Source organism: Camelus bactrianus, chromosome 13 (genome assembly GCF_048773025.1).
Source record: "Camelus bactrianus isolate YW-2024 breed Bactrian camel chromosome 13, ASM4877302v1, whole genome shotgun sequence".
Lineage (NCBI taxonomy): Eukaryota > Metazoa > Chordata > Mammalia > Artiodactyla > Camelidae > Camelus > Camelus bactrianus.
The window spans coordinates 21,332,207-21,359,512 of NC_133551.1; the positions used below are offsets into that span (position 1 = coordinate 21,332,207).

The following is a 27,306-nucleotide window of genomic DNA, read 5'->3' on the forward strand; positions in this document are numbered from 1 at the left end:
AAACACCTCATTGCCCAGTTTTTCCTTTTAAGTTTTGTGGTCAGCCCATCTTGTTAGTCCCACTGGTAACCCCAACCTCAGGCAACTGCACTGTTAAACAATTAGCACTAATTGTTTTCAACAAAAGCTCCAGGGACAGAAATTTTGCACAGAAGCAAGCTCTAAGTCAGGTCAAATAAACACAAATCCTGAGAATGGAGCTTTGCAGGGACCTGCCATACAGGTCAAATAGTGACAATTCTCTAGTGATGGGACTTTTGGGAAGCTCCAAAGCCATTTATTTTCTGCCAGGGGCGGCTGGTCCCCTGATTTTGACAGTTACCATAGTTGTGAGGCTGTTGGTTTTCAAGACTAACTGTGGAGAGAGGGATGGGAATAGAACAAACTAAAAATTCAAAGTTCACTGCTCTTACAGAGATTCAACCATTTTCTGAATAAATGCGCCTTGAATTTTTGCAAGCGTTTAATTTTCAGAGTTCTGAAAATTCTGATTTTGATGATTTTTGCCAGTGTTTTCCTTGCTTTTGTGGAGATCTCTGGAGGTTTTTACTCTACTATTCTGGAAGTGTTTCTCCATGCTGTAGTTCTGATCCTTCATGTGTACCCAGTGCTATGCTAAAGCTTTAACTTGATTATCTCATTTCTTTACAATCTCTCATAAAGTAGGTGGTCTTATTAACCACATTTTACAGATAAAGGAACAGAGATATAGAGCAGCAGGAACTTGCCCCAAGTCCCACAGCTAAATGGCAGAATTTAAAATTTATTCCAGAGCTTTTATGCACTTTTAAAACTCATTTATTTATTTTTTGTGGAGAGGTAATTAGGCTTACTTATTTATTTAGTTTTAGAGGAGGTGCTGGGGATTGAACCCAGGAACATGGGTATGCTAAGCATGCGCTCTGCCACTTGAGCTATACCCTCCCTGCCCTTTATGAACTTTTAAATACCAAACTATACATACCCTCCCATCAGCCTTATCCAAAAGTCCAAAGGAGAAGAAGTTTAAGCATTAGAAATATTTAGGATGGTATAAATATGCCTATTAGTCTACAGGCAAAAAAAAAAAAAAAGTAAACAAAAATGACAATATCTGACATTATATATTGTTTGCTTTAAGTAATATTTCCCCTCATATATTAAGAAAAATGTATTACACAAAAGAGAAAGTGTTTTTGAGGTTAAAAAAAAAGCTAACACTTTAAAAAAATTACTTAGAATGGAAATTCTTTAAATATTAAATAGTTTAAAGTTTTGTGCCACTGTCAAAACAGAATCTATGGACACCTACCAGTAGAGAAAAATTCTGAGGAGGAAACTCTCTACACAAAATAATTTATACTAATAAGAAGTGAACAAATTCAACAATGAGAGATTCCAGAGTCAAGTCTTGATTTACTAGTCTATCTTGCTCATTTGTTGATTTGGCTTCAGTGATCACCAAATAAGTCTCCTGAAATAAGCTTGCAGCTGTGAAAATACACCACATAGAAGGTCTTCTGCTAGCCAGCGTCACCAACTCTCCCCGAGACAATGACAGCTCAGAAACATTTATTTAAATCATCAGTCTTAGAATTTTTAAAGCAAAAAGCAAACCACTAAAATGATGGCTTAAATTCTCATTTTAGAATATATTTTATAGGAAGAATTTTTTTTTTTTACAAAATTCTCAAAAGCTTTTAAAAAGCTATCAGAAAAATATTAACATTTCACCAGAGCTGAGATGTTACTTCAGAAGCAGAAGTCAGTAACAGTTTAATCCCAGCATATGGAAACATGCAATTTACCGTGAAAAAGGGTTCTTTTCTTTGCTAACTGAAAACTGAAATGTCCTTTATTTCTAAATTATTCTTTTCCTAAAAGGGCATATTTCAAAAACTCTTTTTAATATTTTCAGAAAGAAAAGTAACACGAGTCACAAGTACCATAAAAATGACCATGTAAGAAATCAAACAAGTTAACAACAATAGGAACAATAAAAACAGACAAAATAGATAAAACCCATCGATGAACCAATCAGTGAAAACAACGTTCTGGGATTAGCTGAAGATTTCAAACATCCTGAATTACTTCCTCCTCGCCCTCCACGAGGGGCAAGAGGGACTGGGCCTTATCTTTCTCGGGAAGCAATGACTTTGCTGAATGTGAAATAATATTTGTAAAAGCCTTAATATTATTAAAAGCCTCTAAACAACCATAAAAGAAATGACCAAAGTCCTAAAACGACTATAAGTTGGGTCATAAAATAGGTTAAGTTCGATTTTAATATGGACTATTTTTTCACATTTACATTTTCCTTTCAAAATAACCACCTAAATTACAAATAGGACTTAACAGTTAAAGAAATCAGGCTGAATACATTTCTTATCACACTAATAGAAAAGAAATTAAACAGGAAATAAACCCATAATAACCACCTTCTAAAATGGCCCTCAAGGACCCTCCCTTCCCGGTACTTCATGCTTCACTCCAGGCTGAAGAGGGCTAACCTGTGTAACCAGTAACATACTGTGGAAATGATGGAGTGTGGTTTCTGAGGCTAGATCATGACACTCACTGCTTCTGTCCCACTCTCTCGGGGAAGCCAGGTGCTATGCTGTGGAGAGGCTCAAGCAGTCCTATTGAAAAGTCTACAAAACCATAAAAACTTAGGTTTTCTACCAATAAGGTAGCACCAATCTGCCATTCATCTAAGTGAGGCTGGGAGCAGATTCTCCAGCTCCAATGAAATCTTCAGATGACTGTGGCCCCAGCCAACGTACCTGACTACAACTTCGCAAAAGACCTCAAGCCAGAACTACCTGATAAGCCACTTCCAAATTCTTGGCCCTCAGAACAATGAGACAAAAATGTTTACTCTTTTGTTGAATGGGGAACAATGCTTTGTTTGGGGGAATGGGCAGGTGTTTCAGTCTCAGGATTTCTGGAATCACTTCTTTGTGCCAACAACTTCGGTGACCTTGAGCACACTGAACTCATAGTCTTGCCCAGGGGCGAGCACTTGCCCACTGTGACAATGGCACCAACCTGGATGTCCCTGAAGCAGGGGCACAGTGTATGGACATGTTCTTATGGCACTTCTAGAAGCGGCTGTACTTCTGGATGTAGTGGAGGTTGTCTTGGCAGACGACAACAGTCCTCTGCATCTACATCTTGGTCACCACGCCAGATAGGACCTGCCCTCAGATGGAGATGCTACCCGTAAAAGGGCATTTCTATTGCCTTCAGTGGCCTCCCCAGGTGCCCTGAAGCCCAGATCAATGTTCTTGTGTTGTGGGAGCTTCTCCTTGACAGTTTCTCTAAGCAGGACCCTCTTTTTACTTTGAATGAAGGTGTCTGCTGCTTGTGGTAGGCATGCTCAGTCCAGGAGTCACTCCTTATCTGATACATGCAACTTCAAAATTAAATACCAAAATGACAGTCTCCCTGGATATTAGCCCTTAGGACCCAGTTCTCATAGGGCTAATCCTAAGGCCCAAGACCTCCAGAAAAGCACCCCATAAACCTTGGATTTTAAGAAGGTGACTCCTAAAACGCTTGAGCCTACTTAACTCCAAGTGTGGAACCCCCAGGATTCAGAAGGCTCCACCTTAGATTAACACAAAGACACATGCCCTCTACTTGACTTAACCCCTAGGAAATTGAGGACACCAGGAATTAACCCCCAAACTGGGACAAGGAGTCCTGCTCTCCAGGACACACCTCTGAAGACCAGGACAGAATCTACAGCCTTGGCACCAGCCCCCAACCCACACCTGAATTTTATTGGTTTTAGGACACCAAGTTTGGGGTAACTTATTACACAGCAACAGATAACTAATGTAATAGTGGGAACAATACTAACAGCAAAAGAAAGATACATATATTTCCAAAAACTGGAAAGCAACTGGAAGTGTGTGGTCAGATGAAATAGATGAGGAAGCCCTAGCGCAGAATAAGTTGACGGGGAGATATGGTCAAGAGGGAGACATTTGCTAAGCAGAGCCTCAAAGAGCACCAGGCTTATAGAGGGCAGGTACGAGGGCAGGACTGAAGAAGGAGGATTGAAAAATGGGAGCTTTTAAATGAAAAGTCTGTGTCCAAACAACTGTAGTAGTCCTGTATCTTATTCTACTGTCTGCCCCTGAATAGGAAGGCAGCTTACAGAAAAACAAATTTGCAACCAAAGAACATTTGTCTTTAAAAATTACTTTAACTACCTAAGGAAAGTAAGTCTGCTAGGGTGGGTGATGAGCCTCCCAAAGTAAGGCCCTCATTCTGTACCCAGGTGTGTCCCGACCATTAGGCTATTTCCAGACCATTCATCCTAAAGAAAAGCCTGCCAATCAACACAGCTCAAAGAAGCCCCGCTAGCTTTCCCATTCCCCTATTCAAGGGACAGGCAAACATAAAACAGTACCACAAACCCACACAATCTACCTAAGAAAATCAATCCAGTCACCAAGTAAGTTCTCCAATTTGAAAAGAAAACGATCAACACAAGAATGAAAGCCCAAGATAAAGAGACAAAATCGACCCTAGAGGAAGTGAGATAATTCTGGACTGCTATAAACAACCACTATCAAGTCAGCGAGGCGCAGACACAGCAAAAGCTTTCCAAGCTTCCTTTTAGAGTATGAGCAGAGGTATTTGAATTGTAAGAAATAAAATCTGCTCTTTAAAGAGCACCCTACAATTTACATATTAAACACACAGACACACAAAACAGAGGGGTATCATTCTAAGAAAAAGTGAATACAGCTAAAAATACTCTCTCTGCAGTATTAGCTTCTAGCTATTAAATGACAATCTCCTTCAGAGATGGAAAAGTTAGGGCAGTACTCAATGCAGCGGTATCCTAACATTAAAAAGACTTCTCAGAACTTGAAAATTATGCTAAGTCAAAGGACATCCAACACAAAAGACCATGCACTGTTTGACTCTATATGAAATGTCCAGGATAGGCAAATCAACAGAGACAGAAGGCACAGGAGTAGCTGCCTAGGGCCAGGGGTAGGAGCGGAAGGGGAGTGATTACCAATAGGTAGGGGCTTCTTTCTGGAGTGACAGAGTTCTGGAATTAGAAAGCTCGCACAACTCCGTGAATATACCAAAAACCACTGCACTGTACACATTAAAAGAGTGAATTTTACAGTATGTGCATTATATCTCACCAAGGCTATTTAAAAAAGACTTTTCAGGGGAGAAAGGCTGTGGTTCCAAGCCAATGTCTGGTAAGGCATGCACAAGAAAATCTTGTTAATCACTTTCACAAATAACTGACCAAGCTTAGAGAAAAGCCTATGCCAGGACTTGCTTTTACCTAAATAGGCAAAAATTCTTCCTGGTAATTCTGAATAAAGCTTTCGAATGATCACAAACTGTTTAACTTCCCAAGGAGTTCTGATCTTATTTTCTTAATAACTTTCTGTTGGAGGACACAGCAGGCCAGTGTCGTGGGCTGTAAAAGAATTTACCAGAAACAAAGGAAAGGTTTAAGAGGTACGCTGCTGCAGGCAACAGCGGGCCACACCAGTGAGAGGTGCCTCTGTGAGAGCCGAGGGTGAATGCGCAGGGTCTTTTATCAGCAAGGGGTTGTACACACAAGGAGCAGGGGCTGCGTGATCAGCTCGTGCACAGGTACTTGACTGGTTATAAGTGAGGTAAGACTTGCCAGGGGTTATTTTAAGTAATGGGATTTATGGCCCCATTAAGGGCAAGACGTGTAGTGAGGCCTGTCCACCTGGGGTACTGTGAGATAAGCCATTTCTTGTGGTGGTTAGTTCTGCTGGGGCAAGCACACACCAAGCACACACCAAGCAAAAATGTTCTGCATCCTCTTGTGAAAGAATGCAGGCACATGAAGGGTCCAGGAGTGGGGGTTAAGGGCCTCATCAGGCACCAGCTGGCACCACATTTTCTTCATTAAATAGCCTTTCCTAAGTTATCTTTAAGTGTTTGGCATATAGTAAATGCAATTAAAAATAATTTAACAAACATTTCTTAGAAAGGAATTTACCCTGGAACATTCAGATTCTGAGATCACACATTTATGCCCTAGAAGCATCTCAGACAGTGAGCCCTTCGTGTGGTATTCATGCATTTTGTTTTGTTTTCAAGAATTTTATTTACTTACTTACTCACTCACTTACTCACTTATTTATTTATTTAATGGAGGTACTGGGGATTGAACCCAGGACCTTGTGCATGCTAAGCATGTGCTCTACCATTGAGCTATAACCCCCCACTCCCCTGCATTTTGTTTTCCAAAGGGATTTTTTTTAATTTATCAAATCTTTGTAACTTAAACCACAAATTTAAGTGAGTACAATGAATACCTTGCAAAATATTTTTTACGGCTGCATATTATAAAGAAACTTCAGAGCAATACATATGCTTTTCTTCACAGTGGAAAAAATGCAAAGTAACTAGCAATTCTCCTTACAAACCATTTAGCACTAAGTGTCTACAGAAAGAAAGATAAAAAGCTTTTGACAAAATACATCTTTTTATGATAAAAACTCTCAACAAATTGGTATAGAAGGAATGTACCTCAACATAACAAAGGCCATATATGACATGCCATAGCTAACATCATACTCAAAAGTGAAAGGTTGAAAGCTTTCTAAGATCAGGAACAAGACAAGGGTGCCCACTCTCATCACTCCTATTTAACATAGAATTGGAAATCCTAGCCAGAGAAATTAGGCAAGAAAAATAAACAAAAAAAAAAGCATCCAAATCAGAAAGAAAGAAGTAAAACTGTGTTTGTACATGATATGATCTTACATACAGAAAGTCCTAAAGATTCCACGAAAAACCATTAAAACTAATAAACGAATTCAGTAAAGTTGCAGGCACAAAAGTCAGTTCCATTTCTATACACTAAAGCAAACTATCAAAAACAAGAGAAATTAAGAAGACTCCCATTTACAACAGCATGAAAATAATAAAATACTTCAGAATAAATTTAACCAAGGACATGAAAAATCTGTATAGTGAAAACTGTAAGACTGATGAAGAAACTGAAGTAGACACAAATAAATGAAAAGATATCTGTGATGGAGGGAGGGTATATAGCTCAGTATCAGAGTGCATTGCAGCTTAGCATGTGCAAGGTCCTGGGTTCAATCCCCAGTAGTTCCATTAAAAAAAAATAATAATAATGATAATAATTAGTGCTTTTAAAAAAAGATATCCATGTTCATGAATCAAAAAAATTAATATTGTTAAAATGTCCATACTACCTAGAGCCATCTTTAAATTCATTGCAATGAATCTAGATTCAAAATTCCAATGGCATTTTTCATAGAAACAAACAAACAAAAATCCTAAAATTTGTATGGAATCACAAAAGACCCCAAGTAAACCAAAGCAATCCTGAGAAAGAACAAAACTAGAGGTCACACTTCCTGAATTCATACAATAATACAAAGCCAAAGTAATCACAAAAGACACAGACTGATGGAAGAGAGTCAAGAGACCAGAAATAAACTCTTGCGTATAAACGGTCAACCAGTATCTGACAAGGAGCTAGGATTACTCAGAGGGGAATGGACAGTCTCTTTAATAAATGGTAGTAGGAAAACTGCATAACCATATGCAGAAGAATGAAACTGGATCTCTATTTTATAACACTCACAAAAATTAATTCAAAATGGATTAAAGACTTAACCATAAGACTTGAAATCATAAAACTCCTGAAAGAAAACATAGGGAGAAAAAGCTCCTTGACATCTGTCTTGACAACATTTTTTTGGATATGACACCAAAAGCACAAGCCACAAGGAAAAAATAAACAAATGGGACTGAATTAAACTAAAAAGCTTCTGTACAGCAAAAGAAACAATCAACAAAATGAAAAAGCAACATACAAGAAGGGAAAAAATATTTGCAAACCATCTATCTGATAAGGGGTTAGTATCTAAAATATATGAGGAACCAATATAACTCAAAAGTAAAAACAAAAAAAAGACAAATCCAACCGAAAAATGGACAGAGGACCTGAACAGACATTTTCCCAAAGAAGACACAAATGGCCAACAGGGACATAAAAAGGTGCTCAACATCACTAATCACCAGGGAAATGCAGACAAAAATTATAATGAGGTATCACATCACACCTGTTAGATAGAATAGCTATTATCAAAAAGACTAGAGATAACAAACACTGGTGAGTATGTGGACAAAGGAAACCCTAATGCACTGATGGTGGAGATTTAAATTGGGGCAGAGCTACTATGGAAAAAAATATGGAAGTTTCTCAAAAAATTAAAAACAGAACTACCATATGACCCAGCAATCCTACTTCTGGGTATATATCAAAAGGAATTGAAATACTACCTTGAGATATCTGCATTCCCATGTTCACCGTAGCATTATTCACAATAGCCAAGAAATGGAAACAACTCAAGTGTCCATGGATGGATGATGGACAAAGAAGATGTGGTATACTTATATTTATACATACACAATGGAGTATCATTCACCCATGAGAAAGAAGGAAATCCTGCCACCTGCGACAATACAGACTGCACAGGACTTTGAAGGCATTATGTTAAGTGAAGTAAGTCAGAGAAAGACAAATACAGTTCACCCTTGAACAACATGGGGGTTAAGGTGGCCGACCCCTGTGCAGTTGAAAATAGTCATCTCTCAGTTTCCTCAGGAGATTGGGTCCAAGACCTGCTGGGATACAAAAATCCTCAGATGCTCAAGTCCCATTGTTGGCGCTTAGCATTCACAGTTCCACATCCTCAGATTCAACCAAGTGCAGATAATGTAGTATGTATTTATTTTTAAAAATCCACATATAAGTGGACCTGCACAGTTCAAACTCATGTTGTTCAAGGGTCAACTGTACTGTATGGCATCAAATGTGGCATCTAAAAATGCCAAACCCACAGAAATAGAGAGTAGAATAGTGGTTGCATCTTGGTGGCCTGGGGTGGGGGTGGGGGAGATGGGGAGATGCTGGTCAAAGGATACAAATTTCCAGTTAGAAGATGAGTAAGTTCTGGGGATCTAACATACAGCATGGAAACTAGAGTTAGCAGTACTATATTATATGCTTGAAAGTTGCCAAGAGAGTAAAACTTAAATGTTTGTACCAAAAAGAAAAAAAGAGGTAATCATGTGAGGTGACGGAAGTTTTAACTAATCTTATTGTGGTAATTATTTCATAATATATCTGTATCAAATCATCACTTTATATACCCTAAACTTACACAATGTTATATGCCAATTATATCTCAATAAAGCTGGGGGGAAAAAGAACAGAAAGATAAGTTTGCCTATATCAAATAGTAGAAAGAAGAGGAAACAGCTTTTCAATAAAACAAGTAGATATATTCTATGTGTTGCAAACTTACAAGTATTAAAATATAAGGAAAAATATAAACAATTCAGGAGAGGATACTGTAAGCAATAGCTAAAATATACAGAAAAATCCTGAGAGGATGGAAGATTATGATCAGTACAGCTTTAAAAAACGTAGACTCAAGGCTTAGGGTACAGGATGTTGGAATACCTAAAGCTTTCCACAGTAGAGTGTGAATTCACACATCAGTTACAGATGTGTGATACTATTTGTATGAAAAAGGGCAGCATTAATATCCAAAATCTACATAAAAATGAAATAATTCTAAGATAAAATTGGCCATATGTGATTTTGAAAGTTGTTTCAAGTAGAAAACATTATGAAAAGATGACTACTTTGCAAGCAATTCTTTTGGATACAACATTTCAATCTCAGCAGAAAACAAATGATCCACAAATCTGTCATTCAGCGATCCCCACTGCTTGCACATTAGTGTATTTATATCTAGCCTTTTTTCCCTCAGCCTAAACATTTACATAATATACCGTATAGCATATTTTTCTTAATACAAAATTACAATCTCACTCTTTATAAAGCTTTACGAACTACTCTTTCCCCTTAATATACGTTCCCATGTCATTAAAAATTATTGGAAACATGTTTATGGCACTATAATATTTCAAGTTATGGATGTTCCATAACTTGACATTAGATTGTTTCCAGTTTTTCATTATAATTAAAAACATCACAGTGAATGTTTTTATATATAAATCTTTGAATCTCATCACTTGGAAAAAATACCTAGAAGTATGATTTCTGAGCTAAACAATCTGGATATTTGTAAGACTCCTGATATAAAGTGAACTGTTTTCCATTAAGACACTTAAACACTTCACGCATAGTCCACAGTATATGAGAGTGCCCACCTAAAGTTTGTGTTTACATGTCCACCTCTCTAAAGAGACTCCAAGCTCCCGTGGGAACTTACGTTCATGGTACATTCATCTTTGTATCCTGGTATCTACCACATAGCAGATACTAAATAAATGGCTACTGAATTGAATTACTACACAACGGCAAAACTGTATTCCCCAGCTGAGAAAGAATAAGGAATCCTCATTAGGAACATACATGTCCTACCTCTGCTGCTGAAGCAAAAGAATCGGTTGATGCAACACTCAAGGTGTCCCGCAGGCCAAAGTCATCCACGTTCCCCTTCATGGTGATATCTGTATCTTTATCTTAAAAGTAAAAGATGGCAAGTTTAGAAACTGACATTCCTTGTCATTGCCATATTTCATACTCTATAGCTCGTTTTTCTTTTTCTTTTTTATTTTATTTCAGTCTCTATTTAGGATACTGGAATCTAAAAGGAAAACAATACAAATCAATGGGATATAATCTGACAAGATTCTCAAAGTGATTCAAGCTGTTTCTGAACATTGCCAAGCCGAGAAGAAAGTGCGGTAAAGAAGACATTTTTATTTTAAAAAGGGATTAACTATTTCAGATTTTAAAAACTTCTGAGTATAATGTAATTAAAGCTGATATATAATAACTGGAGTTGAATTATATACGGTAAAATCAGTATATACCAAAGATAGCCTGAAACAGAGCAATTTAAGTTGCAAGTGGCCTTGCCCAAATTGGGAGAACTGGTAGGTTCATTCAAATTGAATGAATCATTAGCATAACATGTCTGGCCAGTCACCTATGATAAGCAGATCAATTAACATAATTCCAAAAGATACCTGATTTCTTTGGTCTTTAAGACCTACTTTAAAACACTGAAAGGCCCCAAATGATCAGGTTTAGGTTCCTGATGTTCATTCTGCTTACCTGACAGTCAAATATAACTGCCCCAATGATTTTAAAAGGCTGAAAAAGTTTAAATGCATTTGCAGATGGTTAATCTGACCCTACCAGACAGGATACCTATTAACAGCACGCAGTATTCTGAATGTGGATGTCAGTATCTTCACATACCACCATCAGGGATCTAACTGTTAACATTAAACTTTCAAAAATGGAGTATTTGCTTATAGCTGTGACTGCACTGTAGCAAACAACTGATATTCTCCAAATCTTATCGCAAGTATGAAAAAGCAAAGGACAAAATATATACCGCTTTTTGTTTTGATTCTCAATCTGCTAAATTTGTCAGATACTGTACTTTCTTTAAAAAGACACCAGAAATTTTTTTTGCTTTCATTCATTGAGATTTCTACTCCATCATTTTTTCCAAAATAAACTTCATTATTTTTACCAGAAGTATACCAAGTCCTGTTTAAAAAATTCAACTACCAGAAAACAGACATTTTGTGATTCTCTACAAGAAGTGTAAAGCTTTTAAAAATCCAAACCATTAATTTAGTTGAAACTCACAAGTTTTGCAACCAATTTATATTCCAAGCTCTAAGCCAAGGAGAAGAGTGAATTGGTACAAAGTTCATTCATATTAAGTATAAAAATAACCATACAGGAGCAGCCAAGACGGTGGAGTAGAAGGACACTCTTAGCTCACCCTCTCCCACGAATACACCAAGAGAGACGTCCACGGACCCACCCATTCTTAAAAACACCTGCTGAACTTTGACAGAACATCGCCTTCTTCAAAAGACAAAATTCCTCCCAAATGCTGGATCCCAAGAGAAGCTACTTCATCCTAGTTGCTGGGGAGCCATTAATAGAATCAGTTGTTCAACATGGTCCATTTGTGATGAACACAGATGAAGAGATTTCTCAGGCGATTCTTGATTTCAGAAATGCAAAGAATGGGTTTGTAAGAGCCAAAAGTTAGAAATCAAAGACTAGAGACTAGCGACAACCCCAAGGGCAGGTCTGGCTGACTTCTAGAATTTTGCCATTGATGGCATCCACCCATTCAGTGCATCCAATTTCCAGAGCTGACTTCGCCAGTGCTTCTAAAGAATTCCACACTAAAATGATAACGTGGTTTTGACAGCAATGTCTGTGAGATAGTTCCTGACACACAAAAATAAACTGCATTGTTGCTTCTTTAAAAAACAAAAAAACAAAACCATACACATAGCATATACTTTTCTACTTTACATTTGGTGGGACCATAGTTGACATTTTAAGCACACATCTTTCAACATTAAATTATAATTGTTTTCAAATAAAGCTTACATCAATCCTTTTAAAGTACCTGACTTGTCAGTTTAAAATCCTACTACTAAATGATTATTAACAGAACAAAATCTGAGGTTAAATTATTCTATTTTCAAAAGGACATGTTCCTTTAGAAATTTAAATTTTTTCATCAAACTTAAGATCAACATAACTTTTACACTTATAAATAGTTATAAAACTGGTATTCTGGGATACTGAGTTATCCAGAAAAATTTGCAGTATTCTCTTTTCAGCACATATATGATTTTCAAAAATGCATATATACAAACTTTGACAGATCAATTAACTACAGAATTGAATCAACATTTACAACTTTCAAGCTCTTATCTTCTTAATTATTTTCCATTATTAGTATTAGTTCTGCAAAAAAGAAATGATAGTACAGTTTTCATTATGTCAAAGCACATTTAAAGTGGGGTAAGTTACAAGCGAATTAAGTTAAATCTAGGTTCCATATACCTTTTGCTATTTTCAGCATGGAACACAGACATTTATCTTGGGTCTCTTTACCTTTCAGACATTACCCATGAGCTGTTAAAAGTCTGTTTTACTTCACTCAACAGGAATCAGTCATTCAATGTCATCTAGATCAGTTACCCTGCTTGTACTTCACTTAAAAAAAAAAAACTAACAAAGAAAAACAGCTTGGAGGAACTGGAAAGTTTTATTCATTAAACCCAACTTTATAAGCGACAGACCATACCTCTCATTTCAGTAATTGTTATGATTCCTGGAATGGCAGCTTAAGAATTAAGAAGAGAAATAATACATCTGTTTTTTAGATAAGCCAGTAAGTATAAAGAAAGAATACTGGACAATATCTCAAATTAACTGCTTTCATGCACCCAATTAAAATTTAAAATACTCTTTCTAAAAGTATTATCAACTCTTGATTATTATTCAAAGACATGGACAGCACAGCCAATTGAAATCCAAAGGCTTTATCTTAGTCAATATTTCCAGAAATTGCTACCAAATTTTTCTTAGCAGGAAACAAAATGCTAAAACCACAATGAGATACCATTACACACCTACCAGAATGATCAAATTGGGGGAAAATGGCCATTTTTTAAAGGGTGTGCAGCAATGGAAATTCTCACACATCACTGGTAAAAATGTCAACTGGTAAAAACCACTGTGGAAAGTTTGGCGTTATCTATGAAAGTTCAAGACCGCCTTCTTATGACCTTGCAATTCTATTCCTCTGGTGTGTTTTACAGAAATGCATGCTTACGTGCATAAGAATGTTCATAATAGCACTGGTTATAGTAGCTCCAAACTAGAAAGAAAACAATTGTCCATCTACCACAGAATACACAAACTGTGGTATATTCATACAACGAAATACTGTACAACAGTAAAACTGAATAAACTGTTGCTATGTCCAGGAACATGAACAAATCTCATGATACGCTGAGTGAAAAATTATATGTATGATTTCATTCACATCAAATTTAAAAGCAGGCAAAACTAAACTGCAGTGATCAGGACTATTCACTTAGTTGGTAAAACTATAAAGAAAAACCAGGAATTAGCAAGAACACCAGGACAGCAGTTAATATGGGGGGTAGGCAGTAAGGGTATTGAATGGGAGCGGGTATAAAATAATCTTTTAGGGAGTCAGCAATGTTTCATTTTTTAATCTATATAATAGTCAGACAAGAAGATGTGATAAATCACTGTACTTTTTTGTTTTGTGTACTGTTTCTCTAAGGATTTTAAATAGAAGGAAAGAAAAAAACCAATATATCTACATATCTTGGCCCCAAATAGCTGAGAGGAGAAAAGACAAAAAAAAAAAAAAAACTTTCTGTAATTCAATGTTGGCAGTCAAGCTGTGAATTATTATTAGATGTGAATTTTATTTCCTGATAGAGGAAGCATCTATAATGACTCAAAAGTCAAAAGATCTGAGAAGTCTGTTAAGCACAACAGCAAACTGAAAATAATTAATCTGAACCCTAGGAAATACCAGTAGCAGTAGGAGAGTCTGATGCCATGCATATATACCACTCATAAACTTTCTTCTCCCAGCTCATCAATCTTTCTTTGCTATTTACTGAATGGTTTACAATTTTAAGTGAGAACCTTTGGCTGGAGATAATCAACTATTTGCAGGAAGAAGACATGGAAACTACGAGATGCTTGTTATCTAATGACAATAAAAGTGTGATTAATAAACACTTATTTTGCATTTACTACTTGTCAGAAACCAAATTATGTGCTTCACATACATTATCTCGTAATCCTCACAATAATCCTTTAAGGTAGGCAATTTTTTAAAAATTTACATATATAAAAAAGCTAAAGGGCAGAAAAGTTGCATAACTGGTCCCTACCCACATAGTTAAGAAATGGAATGACAGGATTCAAACCCAGCTCATCTGACACCAGATTCCATGCTGTGAGACAATGGAGCTGTGGTGTTCAGTGTGGTAGCCACATGTGCCTATCGACAGCACACAAAATGTGGCTAGACAGAATGGGGATGTGCTGCAAGTGTAAAAGACACAATGGATTTCGAAAACTTTGTACCCCAAAATATAAAATATCCTATTACTATACACTGAGTTTAAGAAAATACATTATTAAAATTAATTTCACCTCTCTCATTTTTCATGTGGCTACTAGAAAATTTAAAGTTTCTATTGGCCAGCACTGTTGGAGCATTTCTTTCTCGTATCTTATCTACTGTGCAAAGAGCTTACAAGTTCTTTAAAGGATTCAGATTCAACTCACATTTTTTGAGTGACTATTACATGCCCAAGGCATTCTGTTAAGTGCTTTCTTTCACAGACTATTTATTTCATTTAATATGTGTAACTATTAGACAGGAATAGGCTAATTATTATGTACAAGAACACTTTATTGTAACTAAGAAAAAAAATTTTTAATAAAAAATTTCACTGGTTCCTTATCTGGTTTTCAAAGCTTTCCATAATCTCTGATCATACTACGTATCTTTCCATTCATCACTAGAACACCCCTCAACTTTAGTTGAGTACATTCACAATACTCCCACTTGCCATAGAGTAAATGCAGTGGGGAAAAGCATGGGCTTTGGAGTCAGCCAGCCAGCATCTGGATCCTAGTCCCAGCTTTGCTATTTACTACCTGAGTAAACTGGGGATGATAACACTGATTTCACAGAGTTGTCCTAAGGATTACATGAGAGATTTGTGAAGGCATAGTCCTTGGCACTCAGTAAGTGCTAAACAATTTTTCTCTGCTATTAATATTGCCACAGGTATTCCTTACTCAAGCGTTTGGCTCCTCCTGCATCTTCTCCAACACAAAAACTTCTCTCCTTCTGCTCCCTTGCCCCATGCTACCCAGGAGCACATATTGTTTTATAACATGCAGTTCAAGTACTATTCTCTGCATGCATCCTCCAAAAATTATCTGATTTTTTGCTTCTAAGTAAAGCAGTACAGAAAAAGTATTAAAATTACGGGTTCTGGAGCCATACAGCTTGGATTCAAATTCTGACTCTGCTACTTACTCGCTATGTAGCCTTGAGTAAGCTTATCTTCTCCATTCCTCAGTGTTCTTATTTATAACATGGAATAAAATCTACCTCCCAGAGTTTTAAGATGAGGATTAAACAAGTCAATACAGTTGGCCCTTCATAACTGTTGGTTCCACATCTGAGGATCCAATCAACCGCAGATGGAATTTTTTTTTTTTAGTCCCAGAACGTTCCAAAAAGCAAAGCCTGAATTTGCTGAGTGCCAGCAACTATTTACATAGCGTTTACATTGTTCCTGCAACTTACGTAATATTTACATTGCATTAGGTATTATAAGTAATCTAGAAATGATTTAAAGTATATGGGAGGAGGCACAACATTGTAAAATGACTATCGCTCAATAAAAAAAATGTAAAAAAAATAAATAAATAAAGTATATGGGAGGATGTGCACAGGTTATATGCAAATACTACACCACTTTCTATAAGGAACTTGAACATCCATGGATTTTGGTATCCACAGGGAGCAGGGACGACAGTATATTTAAAATAAGCACTGGATAAATGTTAGCTATTCAAATTATTACACAAAAGATAAGAATGCACCCTTTAATACACTACCTGAATTTTTATTTATTTGTTGCCTGAATATATAACCTGTCTGTCTACCAGGACTGAAATAACTGAAGTGCATGAACTTTCTAAGTTTTCCCTTTTACTTTTCTTTCATTTTTTTTTTCTGATGGTTCCTACAGTTCTCAATAGAGCATGGAACAAAGTGTAAACTTAACTATTTATTCACATAAATTAAATAAAACTTGTTATTATAAACTGACCATTCCCATATGAAAATCTCTATTTTAAAACCTCTCATGTATTTCCCCTGGGTCATTTTGCCTGTTAAATGACTTTAACTTGTTTTCAGGGCACTGTTAAAATTCTCAGTTTTCCAATACCCAGCACTAAATTAATTAAACTTATGATACTATCTTGTAAACCTGAGATATGCGGCTTACGCCCCTTAAGGATTCATCGTTAACCTTAGAAGTGCCTAAAAGAAAGCTTTCCATATAAATGGGTGATTAAATATAAAAAATGCACCATCATACATTACCTCCTTGGCTCTCAGTGGGCCAACTTTTTTTCTAACCTTCTTAAACAGTAAATCTAAAATTTTTAAAAACTTTTTTTTACCCATCTCAATCACCCAGAACTTTTAAAACATTCATGTGTAGACATAAACTATGTTCATCTTTGGAAGAACACTGCAAGTATAATGTTTACTTTTAACCAAACAGTAATATATTTTAGGCCAAAAATCTGACTGGAGTCAAGCCTTCCTCCTTCTTTCACAATCTCATAACTCACATATTACTTAAGTTTCTTCCAAAGCAAAATTTGCTTGAAAGTTATAAAAAGAAAAAGAAAAAACTAGAAGACATTTCAACTCTTGGAACCTCAGGCCTGGATCTAATTCTTTAAACCAGTCCAACTGGGTTTTTTGCATGTCTCACCTCGCCATCCCCAGGCACATTCTATATTCTGTCACTTAGAAGGCATCAGGTCTATTTTAACTTCAGCAGATTCTAGTGGAGATTCCAAAGATGCCACTCTTCTTTTAAAATCCAGGCTGTCCACTGTGGATTTTATAACACCAGCAAGAAGAGGAAGCCTGCCAAATGTCTCAATGTCATCTGACTTCTATGTCAGCAGCTATTCTCCAGACGATTTTTAGCAGTTTAAATATGACTTGGAACCTTGTCTTTTCTATGGTTTTATTAAAAATGGAAAAGTTCCTGCTGCTAACAAGACAAGCTATTTTCCAGAGTCTGCTATAATCTGTTAAAACAATTAAGAAATTTAGAAAATTACTGCTGCTGTTTATCTTCTGACTTATCTGTTCCATCCATACTGTGAATAATTTTTTATTTTTACTTATTTTAATGCTAAAAAATAGTTTGAGAGAAAAAACAAAGTTGAACACAAAAACCAAGAACAACGTAAGGGTGGGGAAACTGGCTTAAGGTAATCAAAGGTACAAACTTCCAGTTATAGATAAATAAGTACTAGGGATGTAACATACAACATGGTAAATATAACTAACACTGCTGTACGTCATATATGAAAATTGTGAAGAGTAAATCCTAAGAGTTTGCATCACTTTAATTTTGTATCTGTATGAAATGACGGATGTTCACTGAACTTACTGAGGTAATCATTTCATGATGTAGGTTAGTCAAATCATTATGCTGTACACCTTAAACTTACACAGTGCTACATGTCAATTATAGCTCAATAAAACTGAAAGGAAAAAAATGTAATTTCAGAAAGTGAAAGAACTAAGTGAGCCAAGAGATCTACTGTACCTCAATGCACCTTAACACTGAAAAGAGCAACAGTGAAATCCACTGAAAGAAAAGAAAGGACATCTGATTAGTTCTTGTGTTGTAACTTACACAGTTTTGTCTATGGGAAATAATACATGAAAAACAGCCCGATATGGCACTACCCAAAAGAAGAGCTCCCCAACAGTTGTCTCTGGCTTTCCCTATTTATCAAAACTTCCTATATGCCAGGACTGGCCAACAATTGTGATTCCTAACTGGGAAATACAGCTCCCAATGCAACATGTATAATAAGAAAGAAAGAGAAAGGAGTAACAATATTTTCTACCTTGTCTTAGTAGAAGAACAGAAGTAACTGGATAACCCAAAGTGATGCAAAAAGTAACTTAAGAGCAGGTCTGCAGTTTTAGAGACCTTAACGGGGCCACTAGGACAGCAGGGCACTCTGTACACTACACAAAGTCCCCTGGCCAATGGGACAAGTCGGGGCAGAACTCCAGCCCACATCCTGGGCCTGCATCTTCCTGGAAGAAGGTAAACCTTCTTCTCATTACAAAGATGCCCTTCCCAAGGAGCTACATGGTCCTGTATCTAAATCAAACAAAGGCCTTGGATGGGCTAGTGCAGGTCCTAGACTTAGAAATCTAAGGGGATAAGATGTAACTTGAACACAAAAAAGGCGAAGGCGAGCAGCAGGAATTTTCCTTGTAGCTGGCACCCTCCCAATTTTCATTACTGCTTTCATCTTTGAACTTACTTTGACTTGCATATATAACACCAGTTAGACTTCATTTTGTAGTATTATTAAACACTTTGAAATTAAGACTATGAGTCTTAAGCATTGAGAGGAAATTACAGGGCAAATTTCTCATATGCTCTGCAATTTGCACTCCGTATATTTAGAGGTCTGAGTATACAAGTTAAGCCTGTAATTCATGCCACTCCCTAAAAATAAACCCTCAGGGAGTTTATCCTCTGACCACAGTGATTCTGCAGGAAAAGGAAAGGACAAGGGCTTAGAACATCAACTCTAGGCTGTCTGACATTTGACTCAAGATGATAAGTTGAGGTTATTTCCTCTCACTGCCGAGCTCTTTCAAAACTGCCAAATGTTCTAGCTGGCTGCTTACCAAAAAAAAAGAAAAATGTCTCTAAAGCGGTCAGGAGATCTCACTTTACACCTTTTCATGTTCTCTGCCAGCGAATTTGTACAGTCAGTACTAGGCTGGAAAAAACTCTAATTTTCCCTTAGAGGATGTCTCACTGTCTCAATGAAATTCTATGCATAAGAGAGCAGAAAGAAAGATGGATAAAGTACTTAAACTAGACCAGTCAACCCTTCCAGGATCTCCTGCAAACACATAAAATTTGATCATGAATTTTTATAACTCTCAGTGGCTCCCTTTAACCTAAAGATATAAAACAAGGACCTTCATGATTTATCTCCTGCCCATCTTTCTAGATGCATTTCCCTCCACATTCCTATACATACTGTCTCCAAGACATATCAAATAACCTACTGTTCCCTAAACAGTCTCCACTCTAAACCTTGACCCACACTGTTCCCTCCACTGGGAATGCCCTTTTCTCAATCATGCTCCTTTTGGGCCATCTTTCCTCAAGTGTCACGCTTTTCTTTGGTGTTTCCATAGCACCTTCTAAACACATTATGACAGCACTTACTGTACTGTGCTATATGATTTTTTAATGCCTACCTCCAAAACTAGACTCTGCCTAAAAGCAAAAATGAAATAGTCTTCATCCTCGTCTTTCTAGTGCCTTATGCCATGTTTGACATATAGTAGGCAATCACACGTTTGCTAAATAAATATTCCAGATCTAATATTCTACGAGTTCATTCTGTTCAAAAATAAATTATAAAGAGGCCTCAACACATATCTGAAATATGCAAAGCAATGCTGTTAAGCTACAAAAATTCCTGGTTTGTTTTTAAGGGCTAAATTTGTTCCTACACATCAGTATAAAAGAATCTCAAAGTCCTTTGCTTCAGCCAAAAAAACAACATTTATCAAACTTATGGCTTCAGAGTTGCCTGCTAATGCTGCTGTTGCAAATACATACTATTCTTTACAGAAAATGTAAGCTTACAAACTATAAAGCCTAATTAGTTTCAGAAGAAATCTAATTAAAGTGTAGATTAACACCCTTGAACTTTATTCATGTAAATCATATCAACTAAGTAATGTACCCAAGAAACTGTGAGTAAATGTCATTTGCTGTTAATCAGGTTTATTTTTACACAAACAATAAATTCAGCAATTTGGTCCTGCCCTAACAGCATAACCAAAGTGAGTAAAGAATAATCTTAACTCCTCAATGTACTGTTACCGGGATAAACTACCAAACCATGCAATGATGTATACTCTGCCTGATACAGTGATAACAGAAATCTCCTAAAGTATAAACCATTCCTTGGTGTTAGGTATTAATACCAGAGTCTATCAATCTCTCATTAGTTGTGACCAACTAAAGTCTAATTTTTTCGAAAATAATTCAAATAACATAAATTCCTGTTTAACATGAAAGATATGTATACTTTTATTATATGATTTGACATGTACAAAAAGTATATATATGGCACAGAAGTGCATTTTGAATCAAAATACTAAAATAAACATTTGTGAATCTATCACCCATTTACAGCCACTTTTTTAAATTTACAAAAAAATTTTTGAGGAAGGGGTAATTAAGTTTATTTATTTATTTTTTTTTTTGAAGAGATCCTGGGTTCAATCGATTGAACGCTAAGCATGTGCTGTACCACTTGAGCTATACCTTCCCCTACATAATTATTTTATTAAGGAAAAACAATGTAATCATGCAGAAAATAGTACTGTACATATCTTCTTCTTACCTGATAACTCATGAAATAAGTCTCCAGATGAATTTCAGATACTCAGATATTCAGCAAAAAACAGCAGCAGATAACCAAAGATAACCACATGTTCCAAACCAGATAGGTTTACTTTTAAGATCTTATCTTATGTTCTTAAACAGGCTGCGGCACTTCAGTTGGGAAGTGTGGGAAAAAATGGAGGTGGGAAAGAAGAGTTAAGAAGGCTCTTCTGCTTTGTGGAGGGAGCTTAGGCTCCGAGTTTCACAAAACAGCTCAGCACTGAGGTATACACTAACCGGCATGGTATTGCTTTCTAACTGCTTCATAAAAGTAAGTCTTAATTGGCCAATCAGACCACAAGGAACCTGAAAACAGACATGTTAGCCCTTATTTCATCTAAATGTCATCACGTATAAGGCATAAAGCAAACAGTAAATACTTGCAAGCTGACTTTGAAGCTATAGTTTGCCTTAGCAGTCTTCATGAGTCCCTGTCATCAACACTGTCGCACCTCACTGGAAGACCAATGTAGTGGGGCCATCTAACTCACGGTCCTCCTTTCTACACAGCTCTCTTCAGAGGCAAAAGGACTCCAAGAATCCTTCCAGAACAGTAAGATAGGAGAAAAAAGGAAGAAGAAAGCATAAGGGTTGGGAAGAAAGAAAGAAAAATAAACGTTATCATTCATAGATATGTGGCCTAGATAAAAATTCCAAAAGAACCTCTGACAAATTACTGGTGTCAGAACTAACAAGAGTTAATAAGGATTGTTGATAATATTCAAAAGCAAATATCAACATTTTAGACACCATCAACAAAAAAGTAGAAAATGTAAATTTTAAAAAGGTACCAAGTGCAATGACAATAAAACTATAAGGGACCTAGCAATAAAGATATATGAGACCTCCACAGAGAAAATTAATTAAAAATTATGAAAAACAAAGATTTAAATAAATGAAGAGCCATATCATATCTGTAGATAGAAACATTAATATTATGAAGATGCAAATTCTCCCATAAACTGACCTATAAATGCAATGTAATAATCAAAATCCCAAGAGGGGTTTTCATGAAACCTGACAAACTCCTAAACTTCGCATGGAAAAGCAAAGGGCTAAGAATAGCCAAGGCAATTCCTAAAAAGAACACAGTGAACAGACTCACCCTGTCAGGTGTCAAGACTCATTATAAAACTATATAAAGCTACAGTAATCAAGACACTTGAAACCAACGCAGGAACAGACAAACAGACTAACAGAACAAAACAGAAAGTCCAGAAAAGACACACATATAAGATAGTCATTTGACATATGACAGGGGGGCATTTCAAATTAGTGAGAAAAGGATACATTATTCAATGAATAATGCTGAGGCAACTAGTTATCCAAATTTTTTTTTAAAAAAGAGTAATAACATACATTTTAAAAAATCAGCTTAGATTCCACTATAGGCAGAAAAAAATGATTCACAGCATGTTGAATTATGCTAAGGAACAGCATCAGCAAACAAACAAACAAACAAAAAAACCAGAAAAGAAAAACAAAATTTACTAAAAACCTGGGGATAGTTATTATAAAACTAAAATCTTAGAGAGGAATTTCAGTTCTGGAAGAGACTTAGTTTGGCTGGAATATATGGGAAACAGTAAAACAAACAAGTCAGAAAAGAGACCTGAGAATCTGGGCTGATAAAATGAGAGACCTCAGCACCAAGAAGATAACTCCGGAAACATGGTGCAGATCTACCAGCGGAGAGAGAGACTGGAGGCAGGAACCTAATTAGGGGATTATTAAATCCAAGAGAACTATAACGAGGGTGCAGAGAAAAAGGAGAACGAATGAAAGTTATACTATGGAGGCAGAATTGACAGAACTTACCAGGTAATTGGATGTGCTGGCAAGGAGTATATCCATTTATCATTTTTTGTTTTCCTCCTATGCATATGGCAAGATCAGGGATGAAGGGAAGTCAATAATCTCAGTTACGTCTAGAATAAATACTTTTACAAAGTATTTGTCCTTCACAAATGCTGGAGAGGCTGTGGAGAAAAGGGAACCCTCCTATACTGCTGGTGGGAACGCAGTTTGGTGCAGCCACTGTGGAAAACAGTATGAGATTCCTCAAAAGACTAGGATTGGGCATATATCCAGAAGGAAGCCTACTTCAGAAACACACCTGCACCCCAATGTTCATAGCAGCACTATTTACAATAGCCAAGACATGGAAACAGCCTAAATGTCCATCAACAGATGACTGGATAAAGAAGATGTGGTATATTTATACAATGGAATACTATTCAGCCATAAAACCCGACAACATTATGCCATTTGCAGCAACATGGATGTTCCTGGAGAATGTCATTCTAAGTGAAATAAGCCAGAAAGAAAAAGAAAAATACCATATGAGATCGCTCATATGTGGAATCTAAAAAAAAAAAAAAAAAAAAGCATAAATAAAAAACAGAAATAGACTCACAGACATAGAATACAAACTTGTGGTTGCTGGGGGGGGGCGGGGGGGGAAGAGATAGACTGGGATTTCAAAATTGTAGAATAGATAAACAAGATTATGCTGTATAGCACAGGGAAATATATACAAGATCTTATGGTAGCTCACAGAGAAAAAAATGTGACAATGAATATATGTACGTTCATGTATAACTGAAAAATTGTGCTCTACACTGGAATTTGACACAACATTGTAAAATGACTGTAACTCAATTAAAAAAAAAAGTAAAACAAACAAAAAAAAAAAGAAGTAAACTTCTGTTATCTAAAAAACAAAACAAACAAAAGAGTATTTGTCCTTCAGGTGGCAGTTTACTAACACAGAGAAAAAGTAGATTTACAAAGAGCATCTTTTTTTTACTTTCCCAAATGAGTAACTCTGAACATGGCTTAAATACCTTGTTTTAGGAAATGCAAATTTATGTTATTATTGTAATGTGAGAAAAATCAAATTCCCAGAAAAAAAGATGCTGTCTGGAGCATATATTTGAACAATATCTTTGTAAAACAAGGTATGAACATGTGACATTCATCTACCTGTAACCATACAGTTTTTAAACAACCTTAGAAGAGGCCTCATAAAAATGCTAGAATATATATGAATGGATAATGAGTGTTTGCACGTATTACACGTTACCTCATTTCACCTTCACCATTCTATGAAGGTGATCCTAATATAGTCCTCCAGCTTACAGATGAAGATGAGTCTAAGAAAGGTCAGAACTTGCTTAGGTTTTACAGTAAGAGTGGTAGAGCCAGATTTGAATCCATGTGTTTAACTCCAAAGCATGTGTTCTTAACCACTAAGTTATACTGTCAAATCATATTAGAGTTTTTGGGTTGAGCCTTCAAAAATTACAATTACAAAGTTATAATTTAGCAATTAGAATTTTACAATTATCAGAAAAACAGAAACTACAAATAAACATAATAACACTTCTCGATGCTGTTAGCCAGAACGTGCAGGTGAATGGAAACGCACACTAATGTTACTTCAAGTCTCTGTGCATAACCTCCGTGTTCTGTCTCACTCTGAGTTACAGGAGCAGGTGTATACAAAGCATGCCAGAAAAATAGTGGTGTCCTAAATTTAACTCCCCGTGCTAGGAGCAGCACAGAATGGCATTTATGAGTCACAGACATCCCGTATGCAGATAAAATGTGCTGCCCTCTAGTGATTTCAACACCTTGCATGTAACATCAAACAGTCATGTAAGTGAAAAAGAAAATGTGCTTTTTTGATTAGAGAACTAATTCAAATCTTCATTTCATTTTAAAATAAGAATAGAACAAATAACTATCGTTTAAGCCAGGAGTAAACTTTTGATGTTTAAGAGCAAATACAGAACTACATTCATTAATAATTCACTAATTTATAATGGTTAAGGAAATATAAGTACAGAACATAACAAAAGATGAATTAAAGAATACAGAGTGATTACATTATACAAGGAATTCATGCCTTAAAACATAATTCAAATTCTGCCTAATTTAAAGCTACTTTCCTATAAAAGTAAAGACATACTGACAGACAACTACTGTACTATATTTCTTTTCTCAAGCATAGTTTCAAACCACAATAAATGACTATAATAAGGTTTGTTTCTAAGAATGCTTTAAAACACGAAGTATTTGTAGTAAAGTTTTTTTGTATCACTATTACTTCCTTCTCAGATATCAAAAATATTTCCTATTTTAACACAGATGATATTGGCTTAGGAATGCATTAGAGTGGTTGTGACTTCAGAGCCAGGCTGCCAGAAGTTTTTAAAACAAAAGGGCTCTGGGTTCAATTCTGCTCTTTTATTTTCTCAGCATTAGTTCTAATATTTCCAGCGTGCTCTGTACTAAATTAGCAACAGGAGTATCAGCAGTTATTCGAGCTTCTTTTCAGTACTTATCACATTTAATGCAATGACCACTTGGATGACAATACTACAGAATATAAAATCATTCTAAATTTGACAATAGAAGTAAAACTAACAGCACAACAATCACCAAAACCACGTGCAGAAGTTCCCATGGATATAAATAATCATATGGTTCAGAGCACACTGACACAGGATACTCAGTATTTCTGATTACCAGCTGAAGGGGTACTACCTAGAGTAAACATGGTTTACAATTCACCAGGTTCATCAATTTTGAAACTAAGAGATTCTTACTTAATTAAAATAATGTTTTTGACATTTGCATTATTTAACATTTTTAGTAATAAAGTGTTATTTTACATTGCTTCAAACTAGATCAAAATAAACAAACTAGAAAGTGAGAGAAAATTGAAAGGGAAATTAAATCTAAATCTAAAACTATCAACTCAGAATGATGACTGAATGACAATTTAGTAGGAATAATAAATATAATCTAAACCTTGGGCCAGAAAAAACAACTGCACAGGAACAAATGAGGGAGGATGTGGCTTAACAATAACAAATCTAACAATAACAACAAAGAACTTAAAAGTTTTAGTTAACCATTAGCTCAGCATTAGCAATGTTACAAAAGTTAATGTAGTCCTCAGGCTCTGTAATGATAATGTCCAGAATTTTTAGTTCAAAATGGTAGACAGAGCATAAGTATCTATTCTCTTTCCTAAAAGCCCATTAAAAATTACAAGAAAAAATTTTAATGAGGAAAATTATAGCATCACTGGAAAACATGGAAAGGGCATCAACAGACCAGAAATTTTAAAGAATTCCTTTAAATTAGCAAATACAGGATCAGGGAGGTCCTACAAAACCACAGTCTAATATCTCACAGATAAAATGATGGTCTTCCTCATAGTGTCCCAGAGAAGTCCCACAATTCCAAGCCAATAAACAGTGTTACTCTGTTCCTAGCACTTTATTATTTAATTTAATCATCATAATTATTTTGTCAAATAGGTACTATATTGCCCATTTTTCAGATGAAAAAGCTGAGGCCTAGACAAGTTATATAATCACACAGCAAATACAGGTAAAGCTAGATTTTGAACCCAGTTAGTCGGAATCTTGAGTCTGTACTTTTAGTTATTACTCAGATATAGGCCAAAGGGTAATCCATCAGAGTAACTCATTAAAGCACTACACTAAATTCAGCTGGCACAGCCGGGCCCTCTCCTCTACTTCCCTCTGGTAAGTAAAGTAGTTCACTTCTTCGGTTCTTGGATTAAACCTTGATAAGTTCCTTCTACAAAATGAGTGAAATCTGTCTAGCCTGCTTGGAGGGCCCGAGAGAGAAGGAAAGACGCATGAGTTAACTGCAGATCCCCACCTAGATACAGAGGAAGGTAAAAATTGCAAAGGAAAGGAAAACCCACACTAAATAAATTATACCACCACCAGAAATAAGGTTCCTTACTTCAGTGGCTGTAGGGTTTCCAGGCTATATTTCCTACAGGGAACTTTGTCAAAAAGAGTCAACCCTCCCATTCAAAAAACGTATCTGTCTTCTAAATGGTGAGGAAATACAGCATGGTGGTTAAGAACATGGACCCCAAAGCCAGCTGCCTGGGTCCAAATCTAAGTTCTGTCACTTAACAGCTAAGTAATTCTGTACCTCTCTCCTCATCTGAAAAATGAGGATGATAACTCTATTTATCTCATAAAAGTTGTTGTAAGGATTGAGATATTTTTACTTAGAATAGTACATAACCCAGAGAAGAAACAGTCTTAGCAAAGGGCCGGGAACATGATA

At 36.1% G+C, this 27,306-nt stretch overlaps 1 protein-coding gene and 1 pseudogene across 3 annotated transcripts in view; both read right to left on the reverse strand.

Annotated features, from left to right (window-relative positions):
• Positions 1-27,306, reverse strand: part of MIGA1 (mitoguardin 1) — a 74,598-nt gene that overhangs the window by 16,980 nt on the left and 30,312 nt on the right. For all 3 annotated transcript variants that reach the window (XM_010963372.3, XM_074376189.1, XM_074376188.1), the window contains exon 8: positions 10,439-10,539. In XM_010963372.3, the coding sequence (XP_010961674.1) occupies positions 10,439-10,539 (101 nt within the window). The remainder of the gene's footprint in view (positions 1-10,438; positions 10,540-27,306) is intronic.
• LOC105075566 (small ribosomal subunit protein uS17-like) lies at positions 2,915-10,432 on the reverse strand (annotated as a pseudogene).